Raw genomic sequence first — 12,720 nt, forward strand, 5'->3', positions numbered from 1 at the left:
AACAACCTCTTATGTGGAACTCTGTCGAAAGTCTTTTTTAGGTCCAGATAGATGCAGTCAACCCAACCATCTCTTTCCTGTAATATCTCTGTTGCTCGATCATAGAAACTTAGTAAATTTGATACACAGGATCTTCCAGATCGAAAACCATACTGTCTGTCTGATATTATATCATTTCTCTCCAGGTGTTCTACCCATTTAGATTTAATTAGTTTTTCCAATATTTTGATTATTACACTTGTCAATGATACCGGTCTATAATTAAGGGGGTCTTCTCTGCTTCCACTTTTGTAGATTGGAACTATGTTAGCCTTTTTCCACACATCTGTATTTCCACATGTGCTGTATAATACTTGCAATTTTGATCATTAAAGTGATGATTGTCATAGATACTAGATAAAAGGTTAAGGTCTGAGTTTATAATAGTTTGCATAAGAGGGCTGTTTTACAGAAAAGCCAAAAATGACAATTATAAAAGAACTAGCTATGAAAAAAAAGAATATATAAAACTATATACAAAAATGAGGTAGGTTGCTTGAAGGTACTTTCAGGTACACTTAGGTAATAATTTGCACTAATGATCAAAATTGCACAGGCAAAGCCAAGAGCACAATGGAGCAAGGGTGGTGAGGCTAGGCAACCTGGGGCCAGATTCACGAAAGCACTTACACAAGTACTTACGAACGTGTACATCTTTCCTTAACCTTTGACGGCTTTAGTTACATTTATTAAACAGTTTACAAGCATGAAAACTTCCCATTCAACTGTTGTTATTGTTATAAACAGCCTCCTGGTGCTTCGGAGCTTATTAACTGTTTAATAATTGGAAACAAAGCCGCCAAAGATTGAGAAAAGAAGTACAGATTCGTAAGTGTTTGCGTAAGTGCTTTCGTGAATCTGGCCCCTGGGTTACAAAAAAAGTAGAATAAAAATGCTAAAGTAATATAAACTTAACAGTAATTTAAGTAATAAAAACTTAATAGGAACTTAAGAAAAGTAAAAATGAACTAGAATAATTAATAACAATAGATGACCAATAAAAGTAAAAAAGCAATTAAGAAATAAATAAAACAAATAGCTTACTTACTATAATATTATAAGACCACTATAGTGGAATACTAAAGTTACACTAAAACAAAATGGTAGATTAAATAGACACACACTCAGGTACATTGGATGATAAAGTTTATACTAGAAGACACAGGCAAATCCAGTGTACAATGGAACAAGGGAGTAAAAAAGAAAAAAAAAAGACAATAATAAAGATGACTTTTTTAAATAAAGTTAAAACCTTTTGAAAGGAAAGGCAGAACTATAGTACACATTGGTAGTTAATGAGATTATAATTTGAATTCTGGTTATTCAGCAGCTATCCCACAGTCATTCAGGAAAGAATTGAGGTGAGCTTCAATGGTTATTCAATAGGTTTTTCCAGTGTCAGTCCTCTTAGCTATAATTTTACCATCTCGCATAAAACAATGTTTAATTACAGGGGATATTTTGCAGAAACCACACAGTTTAAATAAAAGATTTTGTCTGAACCTGGTCAGACATTGATTCACATTAACAGTGAATTTACAAGAGACTGCAGATTTGATAAGGTCTGACTTGCAGGAGCAGCAATCTAGTTTAACTCGAATTATCCTGTTACTTATACCAGGTGATTTGATTCCCACTCTATAAGCTGATTTGATGTCACTTAATTGTGTTGATTGAATACTTTATCTTATCTTGCAATTCATGGATCACGATGGCAGCACAGTCTTCTCCTTCAGATTCTTAGGGAAAATCACGTGAAGAGATGACGACAGAATCAAGGAGTTTGTCTTGATCTGATTTGTCTTGGGTAAAAGTGTGTTGCTGTTGAAGGGTGTTAAGAGAAATAATATACACAATTATTGATGATAGCCTCTTAATTGCCTGTATGAAACTTCTAATATTATCAAGGAGTATTAAATATTATTAGTGACCTCGCGAAACTAACTACAAAAAATCGTGGATAATCTCTCGCGAAATTAACACCACGTAATCCGTGAACAATCTCGTGAGGACACAGCCACTAATTTGGCTGGCTTCAATATAAGCGCTGTCATTTCACAGAATAACATCCCACCAAATCGGTGGTTGGCCATGAAACCGCTGATGAGGCTGGACTGAGCTGAGGGGTTCCTGAGCTCGCTTGAGGGAGGCTACGCTGCCGTCTTTGACTGGCAATATTGTTATTGTATAAATCACAATGCACTAGTATATTTATTGAATCCACTGGTTAACTGGTTCATCCAGTACCAAGATGACCAAATAATGTCATCCAGTTCGAAGATGACCAAATAATGTGGGAACCGATCTGTGAGATTTATATTTATTTAATTTATATGAATTTATATAGAATTTATATTTACGTTAATTTATATACTTCGATAGCAATTTGTATGATGTTAAGTGGACTGTATTTCTGCAATAATCTCACAAATCGATCCATACACATTAGGGGGGTTTATATTGAATTTATATATATGCAGCCAATCAAACTACAGTATTAAACTACATATATTAGTATACATTGAGGAGGTTCCTTATCTTATTGTACAACAGGTTTAGTCCACCAGGTATAACTAGGATGTAGACAGCAAATTATCCTAGTGTGAGGCAGCTTCCATCACCCAGTAACTGATATACCAAGCTTGCTTCCTCTTCTTGTTCCTGTCAAAGCTGTAAAGGCTCTAGCTGTAAAGCCAGAATCCTAATATATGACAGCTATATCAGAGAAAACACTGTATATTATATATGATAATTACCAAGGCATAATTACCTTTAGTATGAGGCGAGTTCACATTCTAACCGGTTCGCCCAATATCTACCTAACATTAATGGCCAAAAATGATTAGATAAATGGGTTTCGGTAGAACACTTCCCTTGATTATGTTGACATCGTGTTGATGGAAGACCACTACTCTGATCTCCTTCACACTTCGTCCAAGAGAAATGATAGGAGCCGAATTTGCTTCCTGCGCCTCTGGTCTTAACAACAATGGCTGACTACTCCTTCCTCACTGACGCCTCCCTCACTTTGTAGCGATATCAGTAACTGATAGAAGGGTCACATTTACTTTATTTTGATACTGATAATTAAGTTAATTCAAATAAGATGTTTTTATGATGGTAAAAGTCTGAAGACTTTTAAGAATATTAAGAGTATTAAGAAAATACTAAGAATATTTAAGATTAATTCCCAACAAAATAGGTGGAGAATTTATAATAGTATGTGGCAATGATATCCCATTTTCTATTGATGGAAAATTCCACTACAAGCTACATTTTATATGGGTTAACTTGTGTATACAATGGCAGCAATATTATCTGCCTGTAGAATTGATATTATTAAATGGTGTCGGGTGTTCCGACAAAGTCCATCATCACCCAGCAAAAATCTGCTATCAGAATAATAAACTCTGCTTTCAGACAACACTCAGCTCTCTTGTTTAAATCCCTAAACTTGTTAAATATTAACTCCCTCCACACATTCTCTTGTGTCAACTACATTTACAAAACTCTGTTCTTAAATGCAAACCATGCTCTGAAACTTTCCCTGGACAGATATAACAGGACCCATTATCACCACACCAGAAATAAATATCTCTTTGATATCCCCAGGGTCAAACTTTATCTGTGTAAACACTCTATGCAAATTAAAGGAACTAATCTATGGAACTCACTCCCTAGTGAATTGAAAAGCTGTCAAACTTTTGCCTCATTTAAATACAGAACCAAAAAGTACCTAATTTCATCTTCGTTGTTTCCTACACTGAGCTTTAAATTTGCTCTGTATCTAGTGTTACTTAATCTCCCAATCTTTATGTACTTAACCCAAACAACTTTATCATTGTGTTCATTGCTGTCTTCTTTTATGTGCTAGCCATATGCTGTATTGTGCCTACTAATTTTTGTCAACTACCATTCAAGCTGTCTTTGCAATCAATCTGAGCTACTTATGTGCTTTAATATACCTACAATTTTCTCTCATCTTTTATTTTTTTCTTGCTTTGTAACTGTTATCATTTTTTATAAATTTTGAAAGTATTTACCTACTTAAAATTTTCTTAGATTAAGGACCTGCCCGAAACGCTGCGCGTACTAGTGGCTTTACAAGATTGTAATTACTATACTATGTATCCTCACAATCCCAATGTACCTTCTTGTATATAAATTAATAAATAAATAAATTTAGCTCCTTGAGCATTTTTTCCACTTCGTCTCTAGACACCTCTATGTTGTTCTCTGGAATTCTTATTGTGTCTGGTTCCCTGAAGATTTCATTTTGAACAAACACACTTTGGAACTTTTCGTTTAGTGTTTCACACACTTCCTTTTCTTTTTACGGGAATCTATTTCCCATTTTCAACCTCTGAATATTATCCTTTACCTGCAATTTGTTGTTTATGAATTTATAGAATAGACCTGGTTCTGTTTTACATTTGTCTGCAATCCCATTTAAAAAATTTCTTTCTGCCTCTCTCCTCATTGCCGTGTAGTTGTTTCTCACATCTTTGTATCACTGGTATGTTTGGGGGTTTGGCCTCTTCCTGTACTGATTTCATTTTTGTGTCTTTTGGTCAATGGCCCTCTTGCAATTTCTGTTGAACTAATCCTCTTCCCTAGTTCTGCATCTCTGTTTTGGTATAAATTTTTTTGTGCCTTTATCATATATTTCACAAAACTTGACGTACATCTCATTCACTTCCTTGTGATACCAAAAAAAGGTTCAAAACCTTCGAGGGAATTTATCACTGTTGGTCATTTTGGACTGGAACACCCTAGCACTTATAAATAACCTGTAGGGAACGCTTGGAAAGTTGTGGCACTAGTGCTATGTCATTCTGCCTGACTGTGGATTTTATCTCAGAAAGAAGTCAAATGTAATAGCTCCGAGTTACATTCCATAGAGCTTAGAAAGCTCATTAATTTTTATTCTCTCAATAACACCATAGCAACTTAAACATTATTATTAAATACACCCATCATTTTAACATACACAAATACATAACATGATGAAATGCAAAATTATTAGAATGTACTAAAAGGCACGAATGTACTGTAATTAAGTTTCAGAAACACAAGTGTAAGGAGTTTCAAGGTCAAAGTCTAATATTTGGGTAACATGTATTAAAACATCTTCATTACACAAATCTCACACACTAATTTGCATATGGGTAAAGCCAACCTAGCACAGTTTGAATTTTGGTGTTAAAATTCAGTTCCCCAAATCCAAATTAATTATTTTTATATCATACAGAGTAAGTATTTACTGTACTGTATTTCAAACCAATCACTCATTATGCCTTTGAAGCCAATATAAGATCTCCTAAAAAATTCTTTAATGCATTTCACAAAAGTCCACAAACCTCAAATATACACACACTTCAGTATTTTGTTTACTTTCTCCAGATTCAATAAGCAGTACCGAATATTCTAATATTTATTTTGACTTGCAAGCCACTTGCTATTTTCCCAGCTGTTTCCTCTAAGCTTTTTAGCTTATTAAGCTGAGAATATTTAACATGAACAACTAACTGCACAATGAAATCACAATAACATGATGCATCTAAGAAAATATTATGGCAATGGGTGTTGAAACACTTCCACGATACTTCCTTAACACATTGTGCAGCCTGGTGCGTGCTTCAGCCCGCCCCAAGGGGGGCCTGGCGTTTCCCCAGGAGCGCGCACCCACGTTAAAATGTGTATACTCTTCCAGTGTTCTGACCTCAATTTCTGTGCTACATCTTTCATTTTGGTATCAAATTATTCGCAATCTAAAGGCCCATATTTTAAAATTACAGTAGTCACATAATAATCAAATAATAAATTGAATCTTAACAAATATTTTAATTTTGGACGCAAAATGTGTGTCTGCCTGACATACATATTGTTAATTATGGATGCGATATCCATCGCCGTGAGCTGAAAGTGTTAAATACATCACATTATCGTGATTTCATGGTGCAAGTGATTGTTGCACAAGGTGGAAACATCACAACATACATTCAAGTGTAAAATCTCACAAAATTTATTGTAGGTACCAGCTGATGCCTTTAACCATTTGACAGTGGCTACGGAGGCTATCGTCATACCTGTGAGCAAAAAAAATTTTAAAACATTATTTTTTATTATAGAATTATTAATTTGTATTCAAAATGTAAGAAAAACACGGAAATATGAGAATTTTTGTCATTTCACTGGATGGAGGCACTCTAGAACATTGTGTGGTGGTGGGTCCAGTGCCTGTCAATAACCGGTGCCCAACTTTGCTAATTCTTCTTGTTTAATCCTCGGATGTTTCACCGATTGTTTATCAATTATTTCTCTTTACTTACATCCACAAAGAACTATTATAACCATTTTTGCATTATACATGTAAAACCCAAACAATACGTTTAAATCGTTATATGACAAAAACCTCATTACCCCCAGGTAATGAGACAAACCAGGACAATAACCGATGCCCAAGGGTTAAAACTCAAAGTCCAGTAGAACTTCTGGTGAAGATAATTTTAAGCTCATCATAGCGCATGTTTTATTGGGAAATCCAGAGATGCAAGTTCAGTCTTCCCCAAGTACCTTCTTAAAGAACAGATTTGCAGCAATAATTTAAACAATCTGAATGCCATAGTAGTTCTATTCTTTATCATCAGTCTAAAATTATTAGTTAAAGCAAATATATATACTACTGTATATAATATGTTCAAAGCTCTGATCTTATTTAATTTCTTTATAAAGTAACTTTTGTTAGTATATTAGAATTCTGAGAAAAATCTTTCAGATATTTTGAACATTGATATGGTTATTTATCTTTTGCATAAATCTTCAAATGTTTTACACAAGACAATTTACATTAAAAGACTTTTGGACACTCAAAGCACTGATAGGGTTTCAATTTCTTGAGAATTCAAATGATCTGAAGATTGATAATAATTCTCACCTGTATGAAGTCTCATGTGTCTTGCTAGATGTGATTTTTGTTTAAAGTCTTTTAAACACACTGAACACTGATACGGTTTCTCTCCTGTATGAACTCTCATGTGTGTTGTTAGATAAGATTTTTGTGAAAAATCTTTTTGACACTCTGAACACCGATATTGCTTTTCTCCTGAATGAACTTTCATATGCGATGAAAGAAAGGATTTTCGTGTAAAGTCTTTTAGACACTCTGAACACTGAAATGGTTTCTCTCCAGTGTGAACTCTCATGTGTGTTGCTAAAACTGATTTTTGTGAAAAGTCTTTTAAACACACTGGACATTCATATGGTTTCTCTCCTGTATGAATTCTCATGTGTCTTACTAGATTTGATTTATCTTTAAAGTCTTTAAAACACTCTGAACACTGATATGGTGTCTCTCCTCTATGAACTCTCATATGTTTTTCTAAATTTGATTTTTGTGTAAAGTCTTTTAGGCACTCTGGACATGGATACAATTTTTCTCCAGTGTGGACTCTCATGTGTGTTGTCAGTGCTGATTTTTGTGAAAAGTCTTTTAGACACACTGAGCATCGATATGGTTTCTCTCCTGAATGGTCTCTCATGTGTTTAGCAAGAAGTGATTTTTCTGAAAAACCTTTTAGACACTCAGAACACTGATATGGCTTTTCTCCTGAATGAACTCTCATGTGTTTAGCTAGAAGTGACTGTTGTGAAAAGTCTTTAAGACACTCTAAACACTGATATGGTTTCTCTCCCCTATGAATTCTAATATTTCTTAGAAGATGCATTTTTTGTGAAGTCATTTAGACACTGAACATCAATATGATTTTTCACCTTTATGGAAATTCACTCATGTTAAAATTATATCATCATCATATTATATAATTATAATACTTTATTATAGTATATCAAATACAGCACTGTATTTATTTAAAGGATTTAGAAAACTAAATGATTTTGATCTTGCTCTTGTATTTTATGATTTGGTATTGGTACACATTTTGATAGGTATTACTGTACAGTGTATAGGCATTAAATCTTACATGATTTCTCCATTGTATGACAGCTAGTATTTCTATAAATTAGATTAATTTATAAATGATTTTTCAATCTCGGAACATCGGTAAAAATGTTTAGTAAAATCTATGGGTGTGTTTTGATGATGAAATTTCTATTACAAGTTTACTTAGTTACTCCTTCCCAACAAATTATGATCTCTCTATATGAACATCCACATTTCTAGGGAAAATGTCTTTGTTTACTATGCTAAGAACATTGGCAATTGTTCTAATATAATCTACAGCACATGAGTATTAAAATAAATAGCTTTTCTAACTTGTTTGAGTTTTTAGGAAACACTAAATGAGATATCAATCCCGACTTAATTTTTACACATTACAAAATAGATTAGAAAATATTTGTATGAAATAGTTGCTACACCAAAACAAGATTTGAACATAAAACAGACTTTTGTGAAGACAAAAAAAATCAATGAAATGGGTTATCTCTAATATGACAAACTTTTCAAAAGGTTTCACACTGTCAAGGACAGGAAGCCCTGTTCCTAAGGCTTATTACAGTTTCCTTTAGCCCACTACTGACCTTCCTCAAGATGACACTCACAACAATTGTCTAACTGCCAGGTACTTATTTACTGCTAGGGACCCTTGGTTTGGATTTTCTAAGATACATCTTACAGTTTGCTTTCATTTAATACAACAGTACATTAGTTAAATATTAATAACTTGTCAAACTGCACCAGAATAAACATTTAAGACCAGGAATACACTCTGCATAACAAAAAGAGTCATGTAAATTCAACAAAATTATAGAAGATTTGTGTGAAATGCACATTATCTCTGATAATAGGTACAACTTCAATGTTCACAGAATAGGCAAGATATCTCTGATGGCTTCATGAAATTCAATGCACTAGTTGGTCATATTATGTGTGACCCACTTCAAATGAATGGATAAAAACTTTACTGTAATGAGTACTAATGTTGTACATTATAAAATATTTACATGTAAAAGGATATACTGTATAGGCTACACACTGGATGTTAATGGTAGGACATGAACACTGAAGAAAGGTTAACTTTAGGTTTTATCTATGCTTTAACCATTAATGGAATAAATTTTTACTTTTCTTGTAACCCAGCCTGAGACTTTGGAAAACATGGTGATGGAACTTTATGCTGTACATGCCATTTTTCTGTAACTTGAATGAGCTTATGCCACCAGATTCTGGAACTGCAAGGTTCTCGTGAAGTACATTCATGAGCTGCAAAGGAAAAGATCAGTATGGCTTGAATGAGATTCATGAAGCATATTTAGGAGCATTTGTTAAACTTTTGTTAAGAAAACTAGATTATCAGGATATATGAAACCTTACTTTCTCAATGCACGGAAAACAATATACTGTACATTAATTAATATTTTAGTAAATACGAGAGCCTTAGTATTGAGTGAGCAGCCAAGGCTGGTGCATGCAGCATCAGCTAACAGCACTGCTGTTCAGCTTGTGACCACAGAATCGCCTAAAAAATGTCAAAATATATATGTAACCGGTTTTATTTAGATATGATAGTATTACAGAAGAGCCTGACTGAGATAAAGACTTAGTACAATGTTCAGATATCAGTGAATCAATGCTGTTCAAGATGTTCACAGCACTGGAAACAGCACACTGCCATTATTTCATCCATCTAAGAATCATCAAATGACTTCTCATGTTTCATTACAAAATAAACTTGTGGGAAATTATTCATTTATAGAATTTAGTGACCAATATTCTGATAATAGCAGCATTGTGGTGAGAATTAGAGATGTGCATAGTATGGTGGGAGGAGTAATCATGGTGAGGAGGAAGGGTGATAGCGTTGTCTGCTGGATGTGTGTGACTTCTCATGCAGTGTTTTATTGCCACTATGTTGTTTGGACACCTTACCAGCTTAGTTGTACAGTTATGGTGAATAAAACACGTAGATACTTATATATAACGTGTGTATAGAGTATAATAACAGCAAAAGGAGTATGTTGGAAGAAGACATTTTGGCGAGGGAGGTAGCGTCGTCGGTTGGCTGCTGTGTGACTTGTCATGCAGTGCACTGGCCACCATACAAGTGTATGGTGGCCACTATGTTGTTTGGACACCATACCAGCTTATTTGTATAGTTATGGTGAATAAAACATGTAGATACTTATATATAACGTGTGTGAGTATATAGTGTAATAAAACCATGAACGGTATTGTGGGAGGAGTAATGTGGACGAGTTAGAGTTGAAGGAATGAGGTAGGGCTGGCTGGGTGTGGCAGCCCACTCTTGTTTTTTGGGCTCACCATACGAACTTTGTGGCTCGTTATGGTGAACACACATGTAGATAGGTAAATACAATGTGTGTATATAGTGTAATAACAGCAAAAACACTGATCATAGAATATAATGTGTCACACACATATATGAGCCCAATAATTTTGAGAATATAGATGTTCAACACATTGACCTATATAAATTCCAAAAATTACACACACTTTTGAATAATATTACAGCAAAAACTAGAGAAGAAACGAATGAGAAACATCAAAATAATTGTGAAATATTATATTCATGGCAACTGCCACTCCACGGGATGGCGAGGCTGAGTGACCTTGAGTGCTCCATCGCTCAGAGCGCATAATTTGCTCAACTTCCCAGCTCCATCACGGCCAAAGTATGTCACATATATTTTTTTTAGTTTCACGTGATCAGAGGATGCATTTTAACAACAGAAGAGAAAATAATTTTTTGGAAAGCATTTTTTGGTGCACCATGGGGGTATCATATTTTAATGCAGTGCAGTGGTTAAGTAATAAAAATACTCTGCAATAATTTTATTAAATTACTTTAATTAGTTGTCATGTATGGCCCTCATGACAACAAAAATATGACCCATATGGCCCTTGGGGGACCCTCAGTTTGACATGCCTGCGTCACATGCAACTTGCTTTTCATGAATTTATAAATGCTGTAGGTTGAATTCTATTTTACATTTGTCCACTATTTCTCCCTCAAAATTTCTTTCTGCCTCTCTTCTCACTGCCCTGTAATTGTGTCATGCTTGCTTGTATTGCCGATATGTTTGTTTGATGGTTGGGTCAATTCAATACTGATTACATTTATTTTCTTTTGTTCTCTGGCCCTTGTGAAATTTCTGTTGAACCAATACTCTCTTCTAGTTTTGTATCTTTGTTTTGAAATATAATTTTTTTTACTTTCATTATATACCTCACAATATTTGGCATATTTCTTATTAACTTTCTGGACTAATAACAAATCTTAGATTTCCAAATGAAATCTTTCCAATCAAATTCATTAGAGAAATTGCTAAGTTCCTCATAATGTCCTCTCCTGATGTCAAGTTTTTCAACTGTTTCACTTTCCCCATTCTCTTCTCCATTATAATGCATTGCAGCCAATCTTCCTAAAATGAAGTAAGTAAGTAATTATCAAAAGAAGGCACCAAACCGGGAAGGCTATGTAGCACCATCAAATGTGTGGAATAATCAGAGGGCGCTAAATATCACCAAGGATGCCAATACGAGAACAGAAACGCATAAGGCGAATAAAATCAAAAGTATCTGATTCACCAATATCTTGAGGTTATCTTGAGATGATTTCGGGGCTTAGTGTCCCCGCGGCCCAATCCTCGACCAGGCCTCCACCCCTAGGAAGCAGCCCGTGACAGCTGACTAACTCCCAGGTACCTATTTACTGCTAGGTAACAGGTGCATCAGGGTGAAAGAAACTCTGCCCATTGTCTCTCGCCGGCGCCCGGGATTGAACCCGGAACCACAGGATCTTGCGTCTAGTGTTCTGTCCGCTCAGCCACTGGCTCCCTAGACCAAGAATGACCAAGAATTCTGACCAAGAATTCTATCGAGACAAGTGACCGCGAGGGACGGTCGGAAAGCAAGACACACGCTCATCCTGGAAGTCAGGACATTCCATTAAGTGACCCTGAGTTATGGCCAATACGCAATCTTGCTAGAGCTGTTTCCCACCGCCAGTTACGGTGGTAGGAGGAAGGCCACAGCGACACACTATGCTTAAGAGTAGGCAGGTTGTTACCAACAGAAGACCAAATAAGAAAAAAAAAAAACATAAGAACAAAGGTAACTGCAGAAGGCCTATTGGCCCATACGAGGCAGCTCCTATCTATAACCACCCACTCATATACTTGTCCAACCCGCGCTTGAAACAATCGAGGGACCCCACATCCACCACGTTACGCGGCTCTGCCAACGGGCAAGGATGGAGGAATGAATAACCGGATAAAAGTCGGAATAAGGAATACCTTTATGGGAGATGGAACAAGAGCGGATAGCTTCTCTAACGGCAGCATCCGCATTTAACCCTTAAATTGCGCATGCATCGCATCATATGATGCTTTGACCAACTTGCAGTAAATTGCACATCGCATCATATGATGCTTTGGAGTACTACGCAAGATTTAAACGGCCCGCGGATACACAGGGTTCACCACACCTTTATCAGGGCTCTTGTAAACAGACGCCATTTTAAAAAAAAATTGTGGGCCAAATTCCCAGGTGTTAGGGGCCTCGGTATTGAGTGAGCTACCAAGTCTGACGCACCCAGCATGAGCTCACAGCACTGCTGTTCAGCTTGTGACCACAGCATCGCCTAAAAATGCCATAATATACTTGTTCATGCTATTATGTAACGATGATATTATTACAGA

General features: G+C 35.5%; 1 protein-coding gene across 13 annotated transcripts in view; it reads right to left on the bottom strand.

Moving 5' to 3' along the window:
• Window positions 1–5,138: 5,138 nt before the first annotated feature.
• The window catches only part of LOC123768086 (zinc finger protein 84), a 64,540-nt gene continuing 56,958 nt past the window's right edge, over window positions 5,139–12,720 (bottom strand). For 12 of the 13 annotated variants that reach the window (XM_069306878.1, XM_069306872.1, XM_069306876.1 and 9 more), the window contains 2 exons: window positions 6,977–9,262; window positions 5,139–6,128 (listed from right to left, as the gene is read on the bottom strand). In XM_069306878.1, coding sequence (XP_069162979.1) covers window positions 5,977–6,128; window positions 6,977–7,781 — 957 coding nt within the window. In that variant the 5' untranslated portion in view covers window positions 7,782–9,262 and the 3' untranslated portion in view covers window positions 5,139–5,976. Of the gene's footprint in view, window positions 6,129–6,976; window positions 9,263–12,720 lie in introns of those variants that run through there. The other variant, XR_011223237.1, reaches the window with a different exon arrangement.

This window comes from Procambarus clarkii, chromosome 59 (genome assembly GCF_040958095.1).
Source record: "Procambarus clarkii isolate CNS0578487 chromosome 59, FALCON_Pclarkii_2.0, whole genome shotgun sequence".
NCBI classification, from domain to species: Eukaryota; Metazoa; Arthropoda; class Malacostraca; order Decapoda; family Cambaridae; genus Procambarus; species Procambarus clarkii.